The sequence below is a fragment of the Amphiprion ocellaris genome, chromosome 16 (assembly GCF_022539595.1).
Source record: "Amphiprion ocellaris isolate individual 3 ecotype Okinawa chromosome 16, ASM2253959v1, whole genome shotgun sequence".
NCBI classification, from domain to species: domain Eukaryota; kingdom Metazoa; phylum Chordata; class Actinopteri; family Pomacentridae; genus Amphiprion; species Amphiprion ocellaris.
Genome location: NC_072781.1, coordinates 7,699,825 through 7,727,491, shown reverse-complemented (window position 1 = coordinate 7,727,491; position 27,667 = coordinate 7,699,825). Strand labels below are relative to the sequence as shown.

Here is a 27,667-nt window from a genome sequence, read left to right as displayed (position 1 = left end):
AACAGAGAACTACTGTGGGACTTAGAAAATTTCAGCCCTCAGACTGTGTGAAAGCTCAGGTCCTGAGGACTCGGGAGGTCTGGAGGCTTGGAAAGTCTTGGAACTGAGGGTTCCACCCTCCAGCACAAAGGCTGAAGTCCAACCTCCTGAGAAAAACGGTCGAGACGAGACTCGAGTTAAAAAAAAACTCGAAAATGACAAAAAATAGATGATAAATGCGCAAAAAAAAGAAGATTTAGTATCTGAGCGAATAGCTCAGGGGAAAAGAAGAGTGACTACCAACTGGAAGGTCGCTGGTTCAAGACCCACCACCGGCCTTTTTCTTTCTTTGTCTTTGTCAGAATTTTGAGAAAATTTAAGAAGTGTCTGGTCTTGAACCAGCGACCTGCAGCTCCATAGGCAAATCCTTAACTCACTGAGCTACAGATCAGATAAAAAGAAATGATTTCGTCGTCCCTTTGGCATCGTAGTTTCCAAGTGACCACACGGGTGGAGCCAAGGCGGAGTCTGGGTGGAGTCAGGGCGGAGAGTAGGTGGGGAGGTGGGTGGCGGCCTCCCCCCTCTACTCCCCCACCTCCCTCCACCGCCCACCACACCTTCCCCCGCCCGACGAGTTCTTCGAGTCTCGAGGAGTTCCTCGAGTCTCGACAGGTTTTCCCGAGTTTCTGGAGTTTCCACCAGGTCGGAGGCAGAACAAGTTGTCATGAAGAGGTGTTGAAGTCGGCTGGGTAGACTGACTTTTTACAGCGACTAGAAGGAAGACCACTAGAAGAGCAGGTCTTTAACCACCATCCATAAAATCCATGGAGTCGACTCCAGAGAAATGAAGGGAGATCAACTTTTATCAACCTCCATTCACATGTTCAACTTGATATCTTTACTTGGAGATTTTTAGCACCACAAACCTTTAGTATCACACTTTATTATCATTTATTAGGACTTTCATGGAATCCACCAGCAGATTTAGTTTTTGTTGAGAAACTTTATTCTTGTCGTCGTGGGACTGCAGTATTTAAAACTGTTCCTTCTATTTGACCTCATGTTTATTAGTTTTAGTGGAGAAAGTTTGAATTGTCAAATAGTCTCTTAAAAACTAAATAATAAATTGGATTAGTCAAGCGGTTCAAATTTCTTACTTTGTCATATTTTAAATATGACAAAAAAATTTAAAAATAAAGCATCTTGAGACAATTTGACCTGTAATTGGCGTTATATAAATAAAATTGAATTAAAATTTTATGTATCTTGTAATGTTGGAGTAATTCAGCCATATATGTTGGAAAACACATTTTCTTTGTCCATTAATCTGTCGTTTTCTCCAGTAATTCATTTCTTGTTTTGGATTATAAAATGTCAAGCCCAAATATATTCAGCTTACAGTCATAAAAACTAAAAAGATTTACATTCATGATGCAGGAATCAGGCAGTTTTTCACTTTTTATCTTAGTTTAGTCAGAAAGATAGTTGATAATGTGTGAATTGTTGCAGCTTGTGAGCCGTAAAACGTTTTAATCTTTGGGGCCGAGTGTCAAAAAACATTTAGAAACAAACATCAGCAAAGTACTCAAAGATCTGAACATCATTTGCATGACAATGTCTAATTAAAGGACATTTATTTCCAACGTAAATGTGTGATATTCATCCTCTGGAGCTTTCTCTTCGCGTCGTCTTCCACCTGGACTGGTTTGGTCGGGAGCATTTGCAACAAACATTTGAAAAACTGCACTTTAACATCAATGAATGACACTAAAGTTTAATCTCTACATAAATGAGACTGAATCTGGATGTGCTGCTCTGTTATTAACTCCTAAGTTTTGGGAAAGTTCAAACAAGAGAGGACAGTTCAGATAAGAGTTGAGAATGAGCTTATTTTGAACAAACATCTCAGACTTTCTGAGCTTCAGCACCTACAGCAAGATATTTTAACAACAAGCAACTCAAGAGATCCAGAAGTTGGAGAGAGTTAGCTTTAGCTGAGCCAAAGAACATGTGGGATGCTAACCTAGCAAACATTTCAGACTTTTCTCTGTGAATTCTGAGAAATAATTTCATATTTAATGACAGCTACACATCTTAACTCAGTGTCATTAAAACAGACTCTAATTCAGTGTCATCCATCCATATTAAAGTGCAGTTACCCAAAATGTTTGTTGCATGAGCTCCAACAAAACCTGTCCAGGTAGAAGGCCACTTTGACAAACAGGAAGTGGAAGATTCCAAGCAGATTTATAGAAGGGGGAACTGGACTGTACTAAGTGTGGTGGAGTATAGAGGGGTGTTTTGTGGGTTTTTAAGGCTGATAATGATTATCAGTGAGACATTTGGAGTAGATATTCATTTGCAGTAAATGAAAGTATTTAAAATCTTGAGTTAAACTTAGAAGAACACAAACTTTAACAGAAAACTTTGATACGTTTTTGTTTTGTTTACAGATGTTAAGTTAAAGGAGTTTTATTCATTACGTATAACCAATCAAATCACTCCAGAAGACAGAGCGACCACAGGTAGATAAAGGTTCAGAGCCGAAGTAGCGCCATTTTTAAATGTATTTATTACCGTAAATCAGTAAAAAATAAAATACTGATAATCAGTAAACCAGTCAGCCCACAATTACTACAATCCTACAATGTATGTCTCTTTCCTTTGACTTGTTATTTGTACAATATACGATGTATATGATGGCGTTTTTTCATACCAAAGGCTATACTATGATGTTTTCTAAGAGACATACGATGCTACTCTGTTCTGGCTCTGGGCTGATGCACTCCTCCTCTGTTGTTTTCTGGATTGTACTGAGCTGCATGTCTTCATCCACCAGGCCTCCGTTGACTCGTCCCGCCTGCCGTCTCTGGAGCTGAAGTTGGATTGGAACAGACCAAAGTACAGTCCAATCACGATGCCAGCTGCCTCTCAAAAGGCTCCTTCATCTGGTGGAACTTCTTCTGAGGGGAAGCTGAGCTGGCCTGGCAGAACTTTGGAGATGTGTTCCAGTGGTTGGTGGATGTGTGGGGAGATAGAGAGGGACCTTTGAATTGTTCAGAAAGGAAAACAGGGAACCCATTGGTAGTTTTAGTTTAGGGTGCTACTGCATTGTGTTTTTGGGTTTTAAGAGGTGAACAGGAAGAGTTTTTTTTTTGTATTGATTATCTTTTACTTTGTTCCTGGTTGGAATGCCCATCAATGTCAACATGAAGTTCACTTTTAGTTCTGTTCATTTTTATTTTACTAACACCCATTTGTTTTTAACTCCCTCACATGTTGTGTTGTTGTAAACTTACTCTTTCAAATAAATTCTTGTCTAACCCTCTGGAAACCAGCATTTGGACTGTTTTTGTGTTGCTCCTCACCTACTGACAGCTGTGGACTCAAGGCTATACTGTGACGCTTTTAGAGCGACATGCTATACTATGACGTTTGTTGGGCAACACGCTATACTATAGGCTTTTTTAATTGACATATTACTGTGACTTTTTTTGTTTTAGTTTTTTTGTCGTTTTTTTAGCAACATATAAGAATTCGAACAGTTTTAAAAGTTACTATACTTTTACTTGTGCAATGAAATTATTATTCTATGGCATTTTTTAGATGACATATTATACTCTGATGTTTTCTTGAATTACATACTATTTTGACAATATACTGCACTGTGACATTTTTTGAACCACATATCATACATGACAATTTTAGGCAACATCCTATCATTTTGCGCTTTTTGAACCACATAATAATCTATGGGGTTTTTTTGCCGACATTTTTTTTTTGCCATACTATGAACTACAGGCCATACTATGTTATTCTTGAAGAGTATACTATGACATTTTCTGAACTACATCCTATACTATGGCGTTATACACAGAGTGCTTTGGTTACATGTTGATTTACAATCTAGATTTTTTTCTGTTTTGTTTTTTGACAGGGTTACCACAGACCTGACTGTGAACACTGTTGACACCCACCTCAGGGAGACGCTGTCTAAGATCTCAAGGCTGCTTGGTCGTGGTCTTTCTGGCACGTACTCTTCCAAGATGAGCCGGGAAGTTTAACACTGATGGAATGACACCAGGTCTAAGCCGACAAACTTCCACTTCCTCCTCAACCCATAGTCTCTGGGAAACCTACATGGAGTAAGAAAAGTAGACAGAGAAGTAAGTAAGTCTGTACACAACATATTAAAAAAGAAATCATGCTAATAAATAAACAGTGGTGGAGAGGTGTCAGGAAGAGGACGGATCCTTGCTTTTTCTTCCCCCTAAGATAAATCTGCACAGCCTCACATTCGCTTTAATCTTATTTCCTGTTTAGGGCAAGATGGGCAATTTAATTTACTGGAAGAAAAGCAGCATGCAATTGGTTTCAAAACAACGTAGCATGACACTCTATGAAATGGTGTTATTATCATAATATTATTTTAAGGTGAAGACGAAATCTGCTCAGATGTTCAGTCATCCAGGCCATGGCTATCCCAAGAGCTTCAGCAGAAAGTTACTGGACTGCATTCACATTACATTTAAACCCACATTGACAAGCACAATGCTAACTTTCATTTGCCAAACATATAATCATTGAATCAGACATACTTTGGATTATGTAACCATTGCTTGTTTGCTTTTAAAGTTAAGATGACCATCATTGAATGTACTAGTTTTGCTTTCTTGGAACGCCTAAGAACTTCAGACTTTTCTTTTTGGTTCCTGAAGATGTTTAACCACTCCTCCAAGAGATTTGTTACATTGCTGGTGATGATTTAATGGAGGAAAACTGAAGAAGCATCTTCAGGTACATTCAGCAATGGTTATTTTCACAGATGCTGGCTCAAAAAGGAACTATTTCTAATAATTTCATTTGCATCGCAAGCACAATGCTAACTTTCATGTGCCAAACATATACAATACTAAAAGGACATACTCTGGATTATGTATTGTTTGTTTTTAAAGGTAAAATCACTATCACTGAATGTGCTGGCTTTGCTGCCTTGGAAATCCTAAGAGCTTCAGACTTTTCTTTTTGGTTCCTAAAGAGGTTTGTTCCAAGAGACTTGCTGAGTCTCTGTCGTTGATGGATTTGAGGAATACTGAAGAAGCCTATTGGACTCTGGAATTTTCAGGAACCAAACAGAAAAGTCTGAAGCTCTCAGGATTTCCAAGAAAACAAAGCAGTGGATATACACTGCCTGGCCAAAAAAAAGTTGCACACTCTAGTATTTTGTTGGACTACTTTTAGCTTTGAATATGGCACTCATTCACTGTGGAATCATTTCGATACCTCAGCAAGTAGGTTGTGTAAGTGATTGGGAATGACCAGGCATCTGTAAGTGTCCAGAGTTGCATTCATTTTCTACCAAGATCTTATATTGACGATGGGAGAGTCAGACTACTGTGCTAAGTCTTCTCCAGAATATCCCAAAGATTCTCAATGGGGCTGAGGTCTGGACTCTGTGGAGGACAATCCATGTGTGAAAATGTTGTCTCATGCTCCCTGATCCACTCATTCGCAATGTGAGCCCCATGAATCCCGGCATTGTCATCTTGGAATATGCTTGTGCCATCAAGGAAGAAATCCTCCACTGATGGAAAGACCTTTTCATTCAGTATATTCAGGAAGTCAGCTCATTCTTTGGGAACATAATGTTGCTGAACCTGACCAACCCCAGATCATAACCCTAACCTCCACAGGCTTGTAGGCACTAGCCATGATGAGTGCATCACTTCATCTGCCTCTCTTCTTACCCTGATGCCCCCATCACTTTGGAACAGAGTAAATCTGGACTCATTAGACCACATGACCGACCACATTTGTTCCTCAATGATGATGGTTCACCACTATCCTTGCATTTTTTAATAATCAGTTGGACGGTTCTTAACCTGATTTTAGTAGTTTCAGAAATATTCTTAGTTTTCTTTGCTTGATACAGGCCAATAATTTGACCCTTCTGAGACAGATTAACATCCTTTCCATGACCACAGGATATGTCTTCCAACATGGTTGTTTAAAAAATGAGAAGCTCCTCACTGCATCAGCTAGAGTTAAATAAGTTGTTGCAGCTGAAACATATTCATCACTGCAGTAATTATCCAGTGGAAGGCTCTTACCTATTTGCGTAGTTAAATCCAGGTGGTGACTTTTTTTTGGGGGGGGGGGGGGGGGGGGGGGGGCTAGGCAGTGTACAGTCCACAGTTCGTCTAAGTTTGGCACATGAAAGTAATCATTGTGCTGATGGATGTGAACTTAAACGTGATGCAAATAAGACTTTCTGTGAGCAAACATCCAATAATATGGGAAACTTTTCAAGGCAAACACTTGTTCTGGCTTTGATGTGCTGTGTTTTGGCATGGCTGAGCCATATAGCTTTGATGAAAACCTCCACTGAGCTGCTGCGGTGGGAACACAGGAGGAGTTATTTATGAAACCAAGTGGCAGGAGTTAATGAATCACACCTACAGACACAGAGAAGAAGATTAATCACAAGACTAATAAAAAACTTCGAATTTCCTCCCCAAAAATTTTGTAACAAGTCCCATAGAAGATAATGAAAAAAACACTCCCACAGAAATAAGGGCGCAGCAAACCCCACGCAGGAATATTAGATGAAGCGCTGCTGCGAGGAATCACTACTGAGTGGCCATTTCTTTTGTCCCGCTGAACACATACAGGCCTGGTGGGTGGATAAGTGAAGTCACATGGTCACTTTTCCTTTTTCCCACACAAACACACCCACAGCCTCCTCCATGCAGCCGCTCTTCTCTCTTCAACTCACTGCTCACCCGCAGCGGGCAGTCTGCTCCGTCTGGATACTGTAGCTGCTGCACAAGTTTGCGCCTTAGCAAGCTTCTTTTTTTCCCCCCACTCTTTTCCTCCACCAAAATGTATCCGAAATAAGATCCGTGTGTGGTTCAGCTTTTCATATCCACGTTTCTGGGAGCCTCTGTCGGAGGATTTCGACATCACGCCGTCCAGGAGGCAGTCCACGGTACTTTTTTTACAGGTACTTTTCCTACTTACAGTTACAGTTTTACGCGTGGGTTCTTTGTTGTTTTGGTTTTTACGCACACATGTATGTGTAGTTTCGGCTAAATGCATCACCTTGGCGCGTTACTTTACGCAGCGTGGATAGTTTAAAGTTGTAATTTGATGCCATTCATCCAGAGGCTGCACACAAGGCTGCACTTTAAAGAGGAACGAAAGTGTGATTCTGGTGAAGCTATTTCATTTCCAGGCCTAATAGTGCTCTCTGCGTCTCCCTCCACCCCCACATCCAGGTAACGGCTGCACTAGAGGTGCTAACGTCTTTTCACATGAGGCCTACCTTTGTTTACTGTAGACCAGGCTTTATAGCTTCTTGCTCAATAGAAGAAAACTGTTGCTGCTTTCATCTCCCTCTCTATGAGCTGCCCTCCATCTGCGTGGAGAGAAAAGAGACACCGAACTTTGGTGCTAAAACCCACTCAGAAGTAATATTAGCAGGAAAAGAGCTCAGTGAGTGCTTGTGGAGAGCGAAGATGCTCACAGTCATTGTTCTGTTATTAAACTGTAATTACTGCAGAGAAAAATTCCAGCATTAAGTTCACAGCAGCTGTGACTAAGTCCTCATTTTTCCACATGAACAGCTTTGTACTTGCTAAGCAGCATCAATCATATAACAATGCTCGCCTCTCTTTTGTCTCCATGTCTGTAATTACATGAGTCACCATTGCACCCATACAGTATCTTTCTGCAGTAACAACATCCGTTGCCTTGACAGCCTGAAGCTGAAAAAAAAGCTGTCATATTTTCTTGTCTTCTGCAGAGGACATGAGTTTGGTGGACGTGAGGCAGACGGTGGGGTCTCTGACCCTGTCGCTGTCCAGCAACGACTCCAAGGAGCGCTACTTCGACCGGGTGGACGAGAGTGACCCCGAGTACCTCCGTAGCAGGAACATGTCACCGGACCTGAGGCAGGATTTCAACATGATGGAGCAGAAGAAGAGGGTCACACAGATCCTGCAGAGTCCAGTATGTAGCCTGCAGCTCTATATAAGCGCCCTCCTACACACAAGCTTTCACTGTGTATGAGTAATAAACAGCACTCTGAAAGCAGAGGCGCCTTCACTCAAGACTGAACAGAAAATGTTTATCTCTCGTTCATGTGAAGGTTATTTCATGTGCTGCGAGGGACTGAGATATAGGCGTAGCTGTGATTTTTCTCCGTAAAATATTGTCACAGTTGTTTCTATCCAAGCTTATAAACATTGTTAAGCTTTGGCTACAACGAAATCCGCTACAGTCAAAGACAAAATTCAAAGTCCGTCTTTATATGTATGTAATTATTGACATATCTGTCTCTGTGTTACATTACAGATGAAGTGCATTAGTTATTTTTAAAGGCAGACTAAACTTCTTGTTGTAAGCAATTTCCTAAACACACAAAATGTACAAAATCTGTATTGTAGCTGCAGCTGAAATAACCAGTGGTTTAAACAACAAACATTTGGATTAAAGTCCCTTTCTAGTTATCGATCAAACCCCCAAAACTCATCCATGCATATCAGAGTTACATATTCAGAAGCATTTCCAAGAAAAATAGCTCTGTCCTGCCTTAAAATGCCCTAGATGTAACTACACTGTTGCTCTATACAGTTTCCACATCTCAACAGCTCAAGCACACCAACTCACCGACAACTCTCCTCAAGTACTGTAAAACTACTCCATTCTACACAAATACACATTGTAATATTGGAGTAATCAGTCAGTAATATTGGTTTGTTACATTTAAAACCCCAGTATGTTTCTCAGACTGTCATCAGTACACTACAATTTTAAGGTGGACATCTGCTGGTTTTCTTTGCCTTTAATGATATTAAACTGAATATGTTTGGGTTTTGGACGGATGGTCGGACAACATCAGTTATATAAAGACACCGGTATGTCCGCTGGGGACTTGTAGTAAGCACCAGTTTTTTAATAGTCCTAATTGCAGCACTTCTTTTCATTCTGCGAACCTCAGTTGCTAGTTTATTAGGTGCGCTTAACTAAAACTCATGTGGGCAGATGTAGTGATCGATCGACCCGGTTGATTTTCGGGGCGTTCTGCATTTTCCCCCATTGCATTATCATCAGTATTTTAAGAATTAAAGGCTCTGCTGCAACCAACACGGTTACAAGTCATGAGTGTTGAGCCGATCAGCATTGAGAGCTACTGTTTACAGACAGGGACAGAAGGGCGCATTTCCAGAGCAGTTCCAGTGAATTAGTGGAGCTGTGTTTTGAATGTGAGGTTGCAGGTATTGCGGAAGTTGTACTAAACACTGCAGTTTTACCAAGCATGCCCAGTTTCCCTGTTACACTGAAAATGCCTGAACTATTCACTTGTTGTTTCCGCTTCAACCGGAACTTAGTTTGCTGATGGTGTTTGGCTAAAGCTATCACTGAGAGGTTTGCTGGGCCTCTTAGCCTGTAGCTAATACCAACTGGAGTACTCGTAATACCTTCCGAAAGTAGCTTCAACAATCTGCTCTAGGTTACAAAGTGTCTCTTTAGCAGCTTGCAAACACTGAACAGGAAGCAGAATTCATTTTCACAAAGGCAATGCTAATGGCTAGCAGCTAATTCAGAAGGAAGCCACAGATGACCCTGAAACTAATAACGCGTTAAGATTATGCCCTCAGTGGACGATTAAAGTGATAGAACAATGAACGATTTAACAAAACAGAAGAACAGCAGATTTAACTGCAGGAGACAAACTGTTTAAGGTTAATGAATCGATACCACAGTAAACAGAAGAGAGTTCTGTAAGTTATAAATGCTAGGTATTCTACCACATGCTCTTATTATGTAATATTTATTGTATATATGTATATATTCAGCAATAATAATCTCATTAAGGCATTAGTCTAGGTATGAACGACAGGTTCTCTGCTGATACCTGCTGTTTAATGTATATCAGTTCCTAATATCATTCATCGGTCTTCCTTTGTTACCAATAGTCGGTGTTAGCTCTGAAAAACACATATCAGTTGATCTCTAGTCAGAAACGGTAGTCCTGCAATAATTTCTCCCTTAATAAGGCAGTTGAAACAGCTTTAGAGATTCATGTGAAAAGGTAACCTGTGGTGCTGTTTAACTTTGTTACATTTTACAGAGAGATGTTGCTGATATTTAAGCTAAGATGAGGTAAACTTTATTGATCCCACACTGGGGAAATTTGCATGTTACAACAGATAGACACAGATGAGGCATGGAAGAAAGATAGAATACAGATCTCATAAAGATAATGTACACGGCATGATAAATTTACATATGGATATGTACAGATATGACATTAGTCTGCTCTCATTGGGACAAAATAAGAGAAACACCAATGTGTATGATAGCTGTTATTATATCACTATAATATAATCCAAATAGATGATAAACGGCGCAGCACAGTCTCACAACGAGATGCAATAAAGACACGCCAATGAAGTGCATGGAAATAAGACGAGCCCACACTCATCTGCGATTGCATAACAGACCCAACAAGTAGAACTCGTCTCATCACCATGGGAACCGTGGTCGGATGAAGCAGAATGCCAGAGCTTAGCTGCAGCTCACAGGGAAATAGTGCTGTTTCAAGATTCACAGCCTACTGTTGATGCAAAAATTGATGGTCAGGTTTAATGCCAACCCCCCCCACCTCTGCTTCGAATGAACCTCCTTTTCACAGACATACAAAGAGCTTTTTAAGTAGCTTTTTGTGATTTGTGTACAGTCGTAATAAGGAGCATCTGAAAGCATGCTGTGCTCCCTGACACATCCCGAGGTGTTGGAATGAGATTGAGGTTCGGTCGTGTTTAGATGAGTTTCTGTGAGAAACTCTTTCTGTTTTGTTTACAGGTGTTTAAAGACGAGTTAGAAGGCCTGATTCAGGACCAGCTGACGAAGGGCAACACCCCTACAGGTCTCCTGGCTCTGAGACAGATCGCTGACCTGGTCATGGCCAGCACCATAGGAGGGGCCGGCCCCCTGACTTCACCCATCAGTGAGTGTCAGTGTGTGTTTCTGTGTGTGAACGTATCCATCTATCTCCCTTAGGGCCTGATTGTCATTCTGCATGTATCCTCTGTCAGTGTGCATTATGCAAGCTGAATATCTTCATTGTCAGAGGGTGAATTCTCAGACTCTTGTGACACTGAACAACACCCGAAACAGCAGGAAAAGCAAGAAATCATTGACAGCCTTCTTCATTGTCAGTGTTTCTATTAAGCAGCTCTCATGACCAGCCTTAGTAATGAATTAGAGCAGATTGCGACGCTCGTCATGTTAGCCTGACCTAATAGTGCAGCGTTTCTGGGGAGGTTACAGAGCACCCAGGAACCGAAAAGATCCATTATCGAAAGTCTGACAGTCAGACCTGTAAATGTTTGGAAAATGTCACAGTAAGAAATGGCCCTGAAGTTCTTGAGACAGGCCTGCTCTTTTAAAAGCTAAAATGGCTGTAAAAGATCTGGTCCTGTTTCATTAAATGCCCTTATATGGCATTACAGTCCAAAAATACCCCTCAGTTTCACGGTGGGAATTCTGAGAAAGGCCTTTTTTTTCTATCTTCAGCTGTGCAGACGGGATGTTTCAGTCTATATACAGTGGAAACAAACCATGTAAACATCCTCGTAAATGTTTTGTGTGCATTGCAGCTTACTGGTGATGTTATGTCTTGTGACAGGCTTTGGGATGGTGACTCCAGTCAATGACTTGTACGGCATCGAGTCGCCCTCCTTTGCCAAAGGGGAGAAACTAAGTCGCTGCAGGCTGGCCAGCCTTTACAGGCTCGTTGACCTCTTCAGCTGGGCTCGTTTTACAAGCTCCTACATTACTGTGAGTACACCTTCACCATCACGCTCCGGCGCACACCTGCTTGTGTATGCAGCACAAGGTTTGCATTTCCGTATGTGAGCTCCATGTTTTCAGGCTCCTGGAAGACTTGAAGGGGAATACCTCTTCATTTTCAGCAGCCATATATTATTTATGGTTGAGAAACGTAAGGTTTGTGAATATGAACAACTTCCCGCTTGTAAGAATTCACTATGAAATGTTTGATGAGCACCTGAAATGTCAAGATACAAAGCTCACTTTTTCCCCAAAGACAAAGCCAGAAAAAAAGTAAGTTTTATCAACCCACACAACGATTTTTGAGTTTTTTCGAATAAAGAAGCTTTCCTCTGTGGTGTAGAGTTTCCTGTACCCTTGATTTGGCGCTCTGAGCAGCTGCTAACCCCGCTTAAAAACTTTCTAAGTGCAAAGATTTGGTCTCCCATGGCAGCAGTGCCGTTTAACTGGCTTTTTGACCCTGACGAGAATAAACTGACAGAGGGATGTTTGAAATTGTTGGATTTCCATTGTTGCCTGGATACAGTAAGTTTTGCATTTTGTTGCAGGTGCGCGTCAGTAAAGAGCAGGACCATGTTCTTATCGGTCCACGAGGTCTGTCTTTCGCTGAGGTGACGGCAGCAAATTTGGTGAGCACAATAGTTGTGTGTGTTTACAGATAACAATGCACTGTAATGGAGTTTTACTGTATGGAAAAATGTAAATCATTGTCAGTGTTTTGGTTGAAATCACAATTCATGCTATTGTAAGTCCATTGAATGAATAGTTTGCAATGTGAAAATTGGGTAGGTTGTGTAAGTGATTGGGAATGGCCAGGCATCTGTAAGTGACAATGGATTGTTGTCAGCTACATCTGATAGCAAAGCTGTCTGTGTGTTAAACATATGTCTGCCAGAGCTGTTTCAGACAGACACAGATTTCTACATGTATCTAATAGTGGAAGCTACACTGCTCAAAGATCATTAGTTTCTCTCTACTAGGGTAAATTATTCAACATTAAATTAAAGCCTTTCCCTTTTCTGATGTGAGTAGTCATCGAGTGGTGAGCATGTCCTACCAAAGAAATGAAGGACAAATTGTCAAGTGCTCACATCCTAATTGGCTTTGCTTTATTTAATGCAAGCAGCCCAGAAATATAAACCGGTTTTGAATGGAGTCGAATGAATATAGAATAAAATAGAAGGAGATATTTTTCACAATTTATGGATATTTAAGATGTATTTTTATCCAGATAATTGTTCAGAAAATGTAGAACGTGTAAAATACTCAACTGGCTATCGCATTAATATTGATGTCGACATACGTGTCAAACCATTTGAACATTCACCTGTATAATCCACACATTGTGCCGATGCCTGCAGCAGAATATCTGAACTTTGGCAGCATATACACTACCAGTTAAAAGTCACACCTTCTCATTCAATTTTTATTTTTTTATTTTTATTTGTTTGTTTTATTTTCTACATTGTAGATTAACTCTGAAGATAAACAACTTTTCTGTTTACAACATAATTCCATTAGTACTTTTATAGTTTTGATGTCTTCAGTATTAACCTACAATGTACACAATAATGAAATAAAAAGCATTGAATGAGACTTTTGACTGGCAGTAGGATGTTTTTTTTCTGATCCATATGATTTTGATATTTATGTCCTTAAACAGTCTAAATGGAGAAAAATGTATAATTTATGGGTATTTTATATATATTTAAATGCATGTATACAGAAGGAGTAACATGAAGTAATTCTGCCTTAAAGACACTGTGGAGTGTGTGAATACTAGTAGCCCTAGAGGCTCATAATTCAAATTAAATTTGCAATTTTAAGCAATGCAATTAGTAAATTGAAGGATTCAGTTTAGGATATATGTTATAGAGCACATGTGACCCTGGATAGTCAGTGGTTTTACAAGCTCAAGCCACCCTTGTGTGACAGTCTTGCTTTTGTTGGTATCCAATGTGGTAGTGCTCCATCACGTTTTAACTCTATTTCACCGTGAATATTGCATTAGAACTTGATTTTTAAACAAAAGTTATGCTGCAAATTAAGCCATAGTATCTGTCTGAAAAGTTGCAATGACACATTTCCTCTAAGTTATGCAACCCTAGTGTGGGTTTGTGTTTCATGTGATGTGTTCAAAGTTGCACGCATAATTTGCAGATGCACACCTGCACAAGTCAGGGAAGAGAAGATTGTCAGCTAGCTATCTAACAAGGATGCAAACACTGCATATTCCAAACTATTAGAAAAATGGGCTTTGCATTATGTTAAAATGAGAAAAGAAATACATTAAACATGTTTGGTCTGCCTTAAAAAATACACACAATATGTATGTAAGTGAATGAACGTAAACATAACTTTCTCTAAAAACCTTTAATGGGTCAGGCATGCTGTAGATACCTATATATTTGTTTGTTTAAAAAAAATGTGTAACAACAGAACAATCTTTGGCTGCCAGCAGGTTTCATAACACTTCTAACTTTGCTGCTTCTTTGTGCTGGATGTAGGTGAAAGTAAACATAGTTGGTGAGGTTGTGGACCAGGGCTCTACAGATCTGGACATCGACCACTTTGGATTCGCTCCTCATGCTGCCATTTACTTAATGCGCCCTGATGTGCGATGCATCATCCATATACATACCCCAGCTACAGCTGCTGTAAGTACGCTCCAGGCAAATATTAAATGAGCTTCATTTTAATTAAAGCATAAAAGCTGCTGCTAAACGCTTATTTTGCACCAGAGGAAGGAGGCTGAATTAAAGAGAGCCCCCTGCATGCCTGCTCATTTTAGATGCAGACACCCTGTAATGCATTTTTACTGTTTCCTTTGAAGCTGGGCTGTAAAATGCACAGCACATGATGAACATTGCCGCGTAAAGTTTTTTTATTTGTGCCTGATAGCAAGAAAATGTGCCTCTATTTAGATGTCGGTGCGTCACCGTCTCAGTCGCTGTTATCCCGTGCTAACAGGTGTCCTCGATGAAATGTGGAATCCTGCCCATTTCCCAGGAGGCTTTGCTTCTGGGAGACGTGAGCTGCTTTGGTTACCATGGCAGCCTGGATAATAAAGAGGAGAAGGTGGAGTTTCAGAAAGCTCTGGGCCCGACTGCCAAGGTACTGTCAAATCAAGGCACTCCATTAGTGGCAGACTCACTTTCACATGGGACAGAGCGGCCCGGTTTTATTACACTGAACTCACTTGTGCAATTTGTACCTGTTGGTTAGTGTGTGTAAATACATTAATACATGAGCATACAGTGAAAGTGTACAATTAAAGTGTGCTGCCATCTATCTTTTGTGTATCAACTACAAGTACTTTGTTTAAATTGTAGGTATTTACCTCTTAATTTTGTAAACATTTACATAAATAGACAAGAATATTAGAAGCACCTCTTACTGCAAGAGTTTGGTAAATAGTGACATTTTAGGAAATGGCCTTAGAAGATCAATACCACTCTCATACCTGTTAACTAAGTACGCAGTTGGGTAAATATATAATTGTAACTTTTTGTAACATAGTTGACATTTTTGCTGTTTTCAGGCCCTAAAATCAAAATCACCACATGGCATTTTTACAGAAAGATTCTTCTAAAAATATTATATATACAATTGAGTAAAATTGAAAGTTATTGATAAAAGTATTGTAGTAAACCTGTTGACATGCCATAAATCCACACTTGACTCACACACTACTTTATATTAAATAACTCAGAAAGCCTTGGAGTCTGGCCAGACTTTTCTTCAGGAGGAAATGACATCATGTGGAGCAGGTCATGTGATCTGGAATTAACACTTCCTTGAGATGTGTTTTTGTAATGGGGAACTTAGACACAGGTACAATTTGTTATTTTCCATATAAATTTTGATATATTGCCAAAAAAATAAATATTTGTCATGATTATCTCAACTTAATAAAAAGAACACAATCAAAACAATTTTTAAATAAGCTGATTTTAGTACTGATTAGCTAATTATAAGGTGGTTGTTATTAAATTTGGACAGTTATTTAGTTGACATTTTAGTGATATCCAGTCATTTTTTTAGTAAGTGATTGTTTCCATAATAATTATGGAATTTGTAAAGACATGATCATAATGAACATAAAAAACATTAGTTTTTTTTTTACTTCTAATAAAAATGCATGCAGAATATATCCCATGGACTTCAAAAGTCCCTCAATTATATATCGAGCCAGTTATTAGCAGGAGGCAGTGGGCTCAGCATAAAGTGTAAAACATGTTGGAAACAGCTCATTTGTCAAAAGACATTTTTTTGTGCTGGACTATTTCTGGCCTGATATAAACTTTCTCAAGTCTTATCATCCCTGTAAGATTGCCAGGCAACCGGCGGAAACTCCAAAATATCGCCTCTCCAAGTCAATAAATAGTTCTGCACACAACCCACTGTAGAAGTGATTTTTACTCTTCCTTTTGTGCACAAACACATAAAGATATAAGCTATTACTTAGAGAGCTTTAAAAATGCTGGTAGTCACGTTGTTGTTACCACTAAGCTAAGATGTGAGTGAGGTATTAATCTTCTCATCTAACTCTCCACGACAACAGGAATGTGCATGTTTTTCTATTATGTCAAACTGTACCTTTAATTATTTGCATGCATGAGGATGAACAGGGTCAGCCACCTCTTGACACCATCAGTTCAGATTTTAATGCTCCTATTTCCATCTTGTGTGTTTACAGTTTTCACAGCCCCAAATTACCAGAAGAGAACAATTAACATTTTGTATTGTGAAGTATTTTTGCTGCACGTGTCATGTCAAAACATGTTGACAAGTTGGCATTTGGTCATTAATGTATGCAGGAATTAATCAATGCACTTTAGTGTCTGGATATGTTAATGTGCAGTTGCTCAACTGGATTGTTTCAGTATATAGCAGTGATTATGACGAGCCATCAGGCAGCTAAAGCGTTGTGTGTTTTTCAGGTGATGATCCTGAGGAATCACGGGCTACTGGCTTTGGGAGAAACAGTAGAAGAAGCTTTTCACTATGTCTACCACTCACAGCAAGCCTGTGAAATCCAGGTACAAAAAGAGCTTGATTCGCATTCTTCATCCTACCTCTGCGTGCTAATGAAGTGTAATTGCACCACTCGGGTCAAAGCAATTTGTAAACTTGAGAGTGGCCTTTCCACACACTTGACACTTTGTAAGGTAGCTCTATGTGTCTGAGTCAGCGAGACAGCTTTTCATCATTCCGAGATGTTTTTTCTTTTGTTAAACAAATGAGACAGACTCAAAAGACAAAGCAGTGCATGAAGCAAAGCTGAGTTCTAGCGTACAGTATGTTTGAGCAAGTCAAATATGTGCAAGAGATCTGTGTTCTCAGTCAGGTGGAGGAGGCCTGCAGTGTTTCTGAAATACTCTTGCTGCTTTGTGTTGAAGAGGCAGTTAGGGTGGGCTTTTTTCCCATTATGCTGCAGTGTTTTAGCATTTCCTCATCATTTTGGACACATATTTGCAGTTCACTTCTTATATAATTAGACTGTATTTCAAATTAAGTGTTTTAAAATATAGAATATTCTAAAATGACTGTTTTCTGTATTTGGATATATGAGTAAAGTTGTCAGTAGAAATTGTATGAATAGACTAATTTTATGAAACTAATGTCCTTGTTTAGGTGAATGCTTTGAGGTGTGTGGGTGGTGTCGATCACCTCGTGCTGCTGGACAGGGAGAAGTTCAAGCCCCTGACCCAGGGAGTTGCTGCTGCCGGGGTGGTGATGGACAACGAGGTCAAGTGGAAAGTGGGCGAGGCCGAGTTCGAGTCCCTCATGAGGATGCTGGACAACCTGGTGAGTGAACTCTGCCCTGTGTCTTGTACCCATGATGCTTTGAGTTTCCTGTCTCGGGCGCTTCCTCGGGAAGTGTCTGATTAGAGAACACAAAGAAACTAGATGTGTGTTTTTGTTCATCTCATCTGAAAAATGTTTTTTCTGTAATTGAATAATAGCGTTTTATAATAGTCGTGTCTATTTTAGCGTTCTTTCACTACAATATAAAGGATGGTGATCTGTCCTTTGTGGCTAATCCACTGGTCTGGTTCCATCCTCAAGATTTCTGTACAGCATTTCTGACCCTGCGCTGATAATGGCCAGGCGCTCACATGTTCACGTAGACACAGAAGATGTCAGACTGTCTGTTCGAGTGTGCTGCTCGCTAACAACTCTGTCTGGAGGAGGCTGCAGCTGTGTTAGCTCTGTGTGATCTTAGCTCGCCCGCCCTCTCAATCATAGCCTCCAGATGGTGAGGCACGCTGTGGGCAGTTCCAGCCACACAGACCGCAAAGTAATTGTGGTGTAAGGACCCTCGCGCACTCAATTTGGAAATAGGATTTGGCATTTTCTCCACGACTGTCGAGTACGCCACAGGGGGCAAATGCCAGTACAAGAGTGGCTGTAAGTGGAGGTTTGACCTTCTACGACAGAAGGAGGAGTTTGATAGTTGTGGCGATGTCGGAAGAGATTCCAAAACAAAGACGACAAGAGGTCCGGCTGTAATAAAGGTCACGGCTAATAACGCAGAAGGAGGAGGTTGATTTGAAAGCCACAGAAATGATCAAAGGACAGGGTATGATGCTGCTGACAACCGAACAAGCAGATGGGAAGAAGAAACAGAAGAGGTGTGTGGATGAGCGGCTTAGTAAGGGTTTCAAAAGTAGCTGCTTCATTAAAAACACTCTCCTATCCATGAGGTCACCAATTCATTATACTGATATAGTAAATCTTTTACACTGTAAATGCAACTAGTACTCACAGTAATAAACTGAAGGTATGTGTATGTCATATATTTGCAGTCTTTCAATGCCATTTTAACCATTTGGAAACTGTGCTTTAGGTTTTTACTGAGCAAGTCTGAAAAAAACAATAGCTTGCTCATGCTGTGGTGCTCAAAGCCCAATGCAGGGCTTCTTTTTGTGGTGGCAAACTTGTCATACTGCCTGTGCAGCAATGCCAGTTTTGATTTCTCTTAGACTGTTGCGTTGCACTGCCGGCTTCAGACTACACTTTGGACATACTGCAAGTTCCCATCAGTAGCTGTCTCTCTCGGTCTTTGATGTATTCTTAACAACACACAACACGCTCCTACTGCTTCAAATCAGAGTTTTATCTTCTCCCTCTGAAACTGGGCACATCTGCAAAAATGCTGTTTGTATATGCTGCGTTGTTCAAATATTTAAAAGCATTGTGCAAGTGCTTCTTGGGTGGCCTGTGAATTGTTTGAGTTCTGGCTGTTTTATAGTTATTGTTTCCTTTTTTTTAATTCACTGTGCAAAATCTCACAAAGGAGGAGTTTTCAATGAGGATGTTCTAATAACGTTTCCTCACTGTGTGACCTGCTAGGGATACAGAACAGGCTACTCTTACAGGAACCCTATTGTCCGTGAAAAACCCCGCTCCAAGAATGACGTGGAAATCCCTGCCACGGTGTCGGCTGTGCCACCGGAGGACACTGAGCTGGGTCTGCGGAGCCCCTTCAAGTTTATGGTGCAGAAACAGCAGAGAGAAAGGACCCGGTGGCTCAACTCACCCAACAGCTACTTGAGGGTCAATGTTCCTGAACAGTCACCCAGTGGGGACGTCAGCCCCAGGACCAGAACCATGGTGCGCTGATTTTCATTTCAAAGTGTAACTAGAAACTGCCTGATCTGATTCTCTCTGCTCTGGCAGGAGACTGAACTTAGTTGCTGTCGTTCCTCTGTATTCGTCTGCCCCCTTGTGGCAAGTTTGAAAAATGCATGTTGTTTAAATTTTTGTTATTCATCTGTTTATTTATTCTCTCAGTGGATGAAGTCCTCAGAGCCAGGAAACAGCGTCGGCACCCCGATAAAGATCGAAGACCCCAACCAGTTTGTTCCACTCAACACTGATCCCACTGAGGTTCTGGATAAGAGGAATCGGGTCAGTTGAAAAATTGAGCACAGTTTTCCACAACATTGCTCCCATGTGTTACACACCTGCGGAACAAAGACTCACAAAGACTCTTTATCAGATCGCAGCAAGGGCACTGCACTGCCTGTATTATACCACACAGCAACCAATATGTTCTGACTTATAGGGCTGCGGCTAATGATTGTCTTCATTATTGATTCATCTGCTGCTTATTTTATGACAGAAACCCAGGAAGAATGCACATTATGCCAAGGTGGTATTACCAAAAACCAAAGTCTCCCATATATTCAGTTGACTCTGATATACTACAAACAAAAGCATCAGATTTTAACATCTACTGCAGCTCGATAGCTCAGTGACTTTGACATGGGGGATCGGTGGTTCAAATCCCAGTCAGGGCGTAGTTGTCCAGTGAGGACTGTTAGGCAAAGTCCTTAGTGGTGCCCCACCTTCGTAACTCGTGTTGTATCTACTCTCAGATGTACGTCGCTTTGGATAAAAGGTAAGTAAAATTGTAAAAAAAATAAATAAATCTAAGAAGCTGGAACTTGTAACTACGTTTTCATAGATAGATGTATAGATAGATACTTTATTAATCTTGAGGGAAATTCAAGAGAAATGACAAAAACAATTGTTGCCAGTTTTTTTTTTTCCCCTTAGCTATTAATGAATTATCCATTGCTTGGTCTATTGACAATCATTCCTTTAGCATGGAAACTGCATTACATATCAGCTCTACTGCAATAGTGTCTCATGTTGGCAGGTATGTTAAAACCTGATTCTCAGTGTCAAAAATTCCTGAAGCAGGTCTAATATTCTTTTGTTAAATGGATTTTTTCAGATCAAAGAACAGCACAGAGGTGACCAGATGACTCCTGGACCAAAGTCTCAGTTACTGGCAGGCATTGTTGTGGACACCATACCAGGACCGGTAAGTCTTGTTCGTAAAGAGTAATGCAGCCACACCTCCATGATAAACTGTGTATCACAATTTATGTCATTTGCTTAAATAATTTGTCTGAAATACTCCTTTAGTTTTTAAAACATCACCACGGCAACACATTGTCTTAAACAAGGCCGTCACTCAATCAAAACATTAACCTTGTTGCAAAAATTAAAAGCTTGAATTACAACTGACAGGAAGTGACATATCCTTTCAGTCTTAAAACAAGGCAGCTGAATGAAAAAAATGAGTTTTTTTCAACCAAATCCAAAAAGGAGCATCAATGAGGATGTTGCTTGTATTCAGTTTTCAGTGTCAGAATCTAACATTGGAGAATTGTGCACTTTTTTCTACAGTGTGCAATACCGTTAAATCCCACATCTGTTTGCAAAAACAAAACTATACATTCATTCAATATCTGTATTCAGGTTATAAAATAGGTATTGGCATGTATAAAAGTGTTTTTATCAAGTGTGGCACAAGTCAGAATGTCTACAGTGAATGATTTCTATCACTGAAAATAATTCTATTACTCACTGCCAACAATTTGAAACATTCTAATGTTTGGAACAGCTGCCTGCTAACTCTGGAGCAGGAAGTCTAGTTGATTTGGATTTCAGAGGCGAACGCAGTGCATACATTTGATTTCTGAAGGCAACCAGAAATGCAGATGCTGCAGTGAAAATGAGCTACAGATCTGAGAAATGCTCACAGGATTTGGGGAAATTACCACTGTCATTTGACAAGAGAAACATAAACAGTCATCGGTCTTCCATTTAAGCAATTACACCAGGTTGCCCTAACATTTGTTTATCCTCTTCCCTGTATTAGGCTTTCATCATCGAGGATGAAGAGCAGACCCGCTCTCTTCCCCCCAACCCCTTCAATGAACTCACAGAGAAGGTGCTGGAGGAATACAAGGACATGGTAGAGAAAAAGCAGCAAGGCCAAGAAGGTACTCATCATTATCCTTCACACATTAGTCAAACTGTGCACTTTTTCTCATTGTTGCCACATGAAAACTGTGTCATTAGCCTGTAGTCCAGGCAGTTAATTAGTCCAGCCAGAGTCCTTAGTTCCTGCCTGGAGGAAAAGTTGGAAATACATTAACAGAAACTAAGAGTTCCCTGCAAAAATGCCATCAGGACAAAACTGTCAACCCACAGTTTCTCTCTTCCTCTGAGCTGTGAAGTCGGCTCACAGGGACGGTGAGAGATGAGCTGCAAAGACATCAGTCTTGTCAAACTCCTCGTGTCCCGGTTATGACTGTAGACACAGGAAAAAATGTGTCTGCGGGGGGGAAACATTTCTGTGACTGCGTATCAGAGTAGCACCTTTATTTTTCACCATGACAGTCATGTGTCGGTCTTGGAACATATAATTGAGATTAATGAACTGTAACATAGCTGTTAAACCAGCCTGGTGTTCAGTGGTTTTTATTGTGTTTACTGTGTTCGCAGCATGGATGTAGGGATGACTTAGTACAGACCAGATCTGTTACACAGAGTGCCATGAAAATTAGCACAAGTTTTCATGACGCCCGGAGGAGGCATCCTAATGATGTTGTGATCTCCTGACCTTTTCTATGGTGCCATCATGAGGTTGTGCATGAAACGTCTTGCAACAATAGACCCTTTTTCATGACCTATATCTTCATTTATCACAATTGAGAAGGCAGAGGCACGTTAAAGATGCTCAGTTTCATTAAGTGTCCTAATAAGCTGTGAGATTTATGCAGGAAATCAGAATCAGAAATACTTTATTGATCCCTGAGGGTAAATTGCTTAATTTTAAATGATGCAGGAATCAGTAATTCGTCTGTGTTTTCCCTGCTGTGACAGGTCAAAATATTTGCTCTCAAAAATGGATTCTCATGAGATTTGACGCAAATATTTACATTACCCCTGTTGATGCATTGCAACTATGTAAACTGTTTATCTAGCGCCATCATCAGGTCAGATTTTTAGTTTGTTTTATTATCTAATACCTGCAAAAAGAGTTCTGTTTGCATTAGACTAATTTGTACGTTTCCTGCTACAAATTAGGAAATGTTAACATGCTATAACACCAGAAAAGAATACCGTATGATGCCCTCTGACACTGGCACACACATCACTCTCTGGTCTGGTAGCGTTAAAATGAAAATCTTGACTTCCTGTGTGGCACAAATCTGCTCTCATCAACACTATGTAATCTGAAATCATGGGGTTTTCTGTCAGACAATAAACATAAGGGGAAAAATTAAAAAGATGGTATTCAACATTTAAAAAAGTGACTTTGTGCAAAAAATTCTATGTAAAATGCATCTTAAAAGAGCATTTCCTATTTCAGTGACAGAAGTATTGTACAAATATTGACCAAACTGTCAAAAATGAACACTGTTTAAGGAGGTGATCCCTCACATTGTGATTTCATTGGCACCCAGATTCTTCCTCGTCTGACCCACAGAAAACCTACCCAGGAATTAGTCTGATTCTTAGACCCTATGAGCATTTACAACCCAATCTTCATTCCAAAGCTGGACCAGATACAGCACCTAACCTGTGTTCTAAACCCGCACAATTTAAAGCCTATGGATTAACTTATTGTGCACAATGCAAGAACACAAAAATTCAGAAATAATAAATGCTACAAATGGTAGCATTGTCATCTGCTACTATTTGTATTTCATCCAGATGCCAGCCTTCAGCTCAAAGCACCACTTTACCAAAGTACACACTCACTATAGCTGCTGATATGTCTGTGGACACTTGTTGCCTCGCCCACATGAAGCTTTGACGTATCCATGACTTTAATCTAATTACAGAAGATGATGATGCCACTGATGCAGACGAGATGACCACGTTTGATGGCTCCACCATCTCCCTCTCCCTCTCTCCCATCATGACCCCGGCTAAACTAGGTAATTAGCAAATGAGTGGGTATTTTGTGTGAAAGGACCAGAAATACCTCACATTAAATAGATAGTTTACTGCTTCTTCTCAGCTGCATCCCTGTTCCCTGACTTGGTTTCATCTGTTGACAGACACAATACCCAACGGGAAAGACCACTTGGCGGAGATGGAGGAGGATCTGAGCATCGAGGTATCCAAGCTGAGCCTGAGCACTTCGGAAACGGTGGAAATCTCCATAACAACGAAGGAGAAGACGGAGGAGGCTCAGACCCCAGAGAGCCAAAGCAAGTCCCCCAAGAAGAAGAAGAAGAAGTTCCGCACACCTTCATTCTTGAAAAAGAGCAAGAAAAAGAAGGAGGAGAAAGAAAAGACAGAAGCCTGAGAGCGTTTAACTCGAAAAGCAATAAGTGTTTAGCAAGGAAAACATTTGAATTGCCTTCCTAGTTTTCAGTTTGTTGAAGGGAAGTGAAATAAGAGAGATGACTGAACCATTTAATCAGAGAATCTCCCAGGAACAGTGTAGTTGCTGCACATCCTGCAAATTCATCTCATTCACAGCTATTATTCTATGTGATCGTTTTTCCAAGATGTGCCAGCAGATGGTAATGTGGAAGAGTTTTTTTTTCTTTTGAGAAATTGTGATTGACCACTTATGGCTCAGTAAAGTGAAATCAAATCAAAAGTAAATGCAAAGCTGCATTTTAGTGGTTGTTACCCATATTTGTATTGGGGTTTAAAAGGATCTGAAGTTCACAAATAAAACAGATTGGACCTGTTACATTTTTTTTCTTTTTTTTTTGCACAAGTTCATTGTTGAATGTATCCAGACAGCTAAGAAAATTGTTTAACAATTTTTAAAATTTAAGTCATACCAGTAGTGTAACAGTGGCTGGAGATTATTAAGATTATGAGATGTTTAGCCTTTATAAGAAGTATGATTTGTATCAGAATATAATCATAGTTATCTTGTAATAATATATGTTGGTTTATATTATAGGTATTACAATATAGTGTTTGATAGTTACATCAATGATTTGATAGTCTTTACTTATTTACATACTAACTCTTACACTAAACATGCTGTGATTGATAATACAGTAATAACTCATGTTGTATGTGATGCTGTTCCCATGGTTGCTGCTTTATTGTACTTGTGACAAGGAATCGACTGTGACTAACAGAGAGAGCTCAGCTAAGTGACGGTTGTTGTTGACGAGTGACAAAGTTAGATTTTTTTTTTTTTTTTTTTAAACAGAATTGACAGATAATCACCACTTCTTTGGATGCTGACAATGAAAGTGCCAAGTCTGAATCAAAGAAAGTCGAATGCGATGGATGTTTTTGACTAATTTTGTTCCGATAGTCAGTTTGGTGGCGATACGCTGTGGAAAGCTTTTCTTCGTAGCCACTGTTAGATATAAAGTATATTATAGGACCGTATATTTACATCCCAGTCAATAATGTGAATGATTTGTTTCAGCCCAAAGGAAGTGAACTCTTTGCCTTTGTACATAGTTTTAATTTTGTGAAGCTTCTTTTGTTACCCTAAACCAAATGTTAAACGACTAAACATAGAAATGTGACAGTACAATCTAATAACGACATTTTAACACTTCTTTTATCATGTTTTATACTTATTTACTGAACATGCACAGCGGCTTTGTGTTTACAGGTTATGTAATTTGTATGCCTAGTGCTTGTATTTCCTCTGTTGTTTACATTGCTATTTCTATCGCCTAGATTTTTTTTCTCCATGGTGCTTTACATTCCTGTCACCTTGCTTCAAAGTCAGCCCTTTAAAACTGCCTTCTACCTGACATAATAAAAGCTGGGATATGTTTCCATAACCTTTCTTGTTGCTGTCTGGCTTACTAGCTGAAAGATATTTCGTATGAAAGTGAAAACATGAACAGGTTTTCCTTTAATGTTGTTGGATGCATTTGTTTCACAGGCCGCTCTCCAGCTAATTACATCCATGCCTAGCAGACAAAACAACACCCCCAGTACGAGAGAAAGCTTTCTTGAAAACTCCTTACGCAGCCTCCCCTTTCTAAAAAAACAAAAAAAAGCAGCGTCCCCCTAAAACAATGCACTCTGTTCACTGATAATTGACCGTGCGAAGCTGTATAATCAGTCTTCAGCCATGATATGAATGGGCGTTGTCATGGAAATTCACTGAGAGGGAGCTGTGGAGACAAAGAGGGGATTTGGTGTCTCCAACAGGTGTTCATGTTGGGGGAGTGACAGGATCTGTACCTACACCACCCCCAAACCACACACACCTCCACTATGAGGTGGCATATGGAGAGGAGGAGGAGGAGGTAAGAAGGCGGTGCATTTAATTGAACATAAAAAAATTTGAAAAAAGAAGCACGTTTGAAGCACGGCATACATAAAAGGATTAAGTTAATGAAAAAGATTGGCAGATATTAAGAATGATTAATGAGAAAGATTAGTGCTGAGCTCTTCCATGGCCTGATGGTGATAAGGAGAGGACAGGGCAGGTGACACATGCTTCAAGTGTCCTGTTGTGACCTCAGGGCGAAGTGCAGCTATTGTTTAAAACAACAGGAGACTTTGCTGCACAATGCATCATCTAAGACCATCTGAACCAGAACGCACAATGCTGCATCCACAGATGGATAAACAGGTACATCGACAGATAAAAGTATAGATAGACCTACATAAAAAGATAGATTTTCCCTTTCAACAATGCCTAAAATGTTTTTTAGTCCATGATGTGTGAGACCAGATTGGGATGCTGGACACATTCCTTTAAAAAACTCGTACACACTCCAGCGCCGTGTGACTTTGCCTCCTCTGTGACAGCCAAGCCACTGGTGTAATCCTCAGGCTTTTCAGATTACTCCAGTTGGGGTCACATTCTACACCAACCTACAGCGGGTCAGCTTTCCATGCTGCCGCTATCAGTGTGCTGCATGCACAGTCACTCGGTTCTGCACACAAGCCTCACAGCACAGACAAGCCTTTTCCTGGTGAAATGCTGTCAGTTTCCATCCCCCCACTGAACTCTCTGTGCACGTCTGGCTCCCTTTATGCGTCCTGTGGAGCACATGGGTAGCAGCAGTTGATGTCTGAGTTTACATTAATGATGCTGTTTGATATGGGCAAGATGCTCTAGCCGCAAAAGCTTTGATTCAATGGGAATTGCATGTAAGAAGAGAAGCATACCACATACATATATATCAAAATAGACCTGTATTTGTAAGAACTTGCACCACTTTATTGTGCATCGCTGTCTCAGAGTCCAGATCAGGGCTGTCTGCATGTGTCAGGCCTCGCCAGGCGGCTGAAATAGACTCCATGGGAGGGTGTACTCTCTCACAGGCGTCCGTTACAGGCCTGGCCACATCTGCAGCGGGCCAGCCATCTGCACCCATTGTCTCAGAGGCACAACACAGCCCTGCACGCATGGCTGGCCTCGTAAAGGCAGTCCCTTTCCCCTCTGTTCTCCTCCATCCCTCACAGTGTGGGGGGAAAAATGACTTCTTAATCTCTCAAAAGGGACAACAGAAGTGGACAGTCAAGCTAAAAGAAGATTTAATTTCAAGGTTGTTTTTTTTTTTTTGTTGCAAGCTGCAGACAACTTTAAAAAGCTGGTAAAGCAAGGTCATGTTCAGTATCATGGAAAATTCTGTTGTCCATTTAAATGAAACACCCCCCAAGGGATGGGCTGTGCACACTGTGAAATTAAACATAATTTCACTGGTTTGTTACTTTCTTATTATGTCTGTGTGAGCTTATATTGTTTCTAGATGAGGGAAAGTACACCCAGAGGGGCTGAGGTGATGACGAGTGGTTTCAAGCAAGAGGACAACAATGGGATTATTAATGCAAATAATGACAAACTGCCACTAAAATCACATAAATCTATTGGATTAACACCCAGGGGGAACCTCCAACCCCACCCGCCTTAATTTGGGATCCAGCGGGGAGTAAGCAAATCACCACAAACGACCACATCGGACACCTGAGTGCAGCATTTTGTTGTGCATTCAAAAGGCTTGCAAATCCCACATATGCATATTTATGCTTTTGTGGAAATAATGATGCATCTCTCTAA

The 27,667-nt window shown here is 40.4% G+C and overlaps 1 protein-coding gene and 1 long non-coding RNA gene across 3 annotated transcripts in view; one reads left to right on the top strand and one right to left on the bottom strand.

The window, feature by feature from the left end:
• Window positions 1–2,532: 2,532 nt before the first annotated feature.
• Window positions 2,533–27,667, bottom strand: part of LOC118470114 (uncharacterized) — a 29,051-nt gene continuing 3,916 nt past the window's right edge. Inside the window, exons 2-4 of the long non-coding RNA XR_008604424.1 lie at window positions 14,778–17,725; window positions 3,957–4,115; window positions 2,533–3,025 (exon numbers count right to left, since the gene is read on the bottom strand). This is a non-coding gene — a long non-coding RNA (uncharacterized LOC118470114). The remainder of the gene's footprint in view (window positions 3,026–3,956; window positions 4,116–14,777; window positions 17,726–27,667) is intronic.
• Window positions 4,006–25,430, top strand: add3b (adducin 3 (gamma) b). Of its 2 annotated transcripts, none has more exons than XM_023267698.3 (15): window positions 4,006–4,145; window positions 7,784–7,989; window positions 10,849–10,993; window positions 11,675–11,826; window positions 12,387–12,467; window positions 14,346–14,495; window positions 14,809–14,952; window positions 16,782–16,880; window positions 17,476–17,649; window positions 19,198–19,458; window positions 19,639–19,755; window positions 20,588–20,677; window positions 21,521–21,644; window positions 23,496–23,591; window positions 23,715–25,430. In XM_023267698.3, exons 2-15 carry the CDS (start codon window positions 7,789–7,791, stop codon window positions 23,963–23,965), a joined length of 2,085 nt encoding a protein of 694 aa, XP_023123466.2. In that variant the 5' UTR covers window positions 4,006–4,145; window positions 7,784–7,788; the 3' UTR covers window positions 23,966–25,430. The 2 variants fall into 2 exon arrangements, with proteins under 2 accessions (XP_023123466.2, XP_023123465.2); XM_023267697.3 differs by lacking the exon at window positions 4,006–4,145 and adding an exon at window positions 6,682–6,982.

What these genes read in the sequence shown, in the direction of transcription:
- add3b (XM_023267698.3), top strand. Translation starts at nt 7,789, where the DNA reads ATGAGTTTGGTGGACGTGAGGCAGACGGTGGGGTCTCTGACCCTGTCG. An exon ending in CACAGATCCTGCAGAGTCCA is followed by an intron (nt 7,990 to 10,848) that starts GTATGTAGCCTG and finishes TTTTGTTTACAG; the next exon opens with GTGTTTAAAGACGAGTTAGA. An exon ending in CCCCCTGACTTCACCCATCA is followed by an intron (nt 10,994 to 11,674) that starts GTGAGTGTCAGT and finishes GTCTTGTGACAG; the next exon opens with GCTTTGGGATGGTGACTCCA.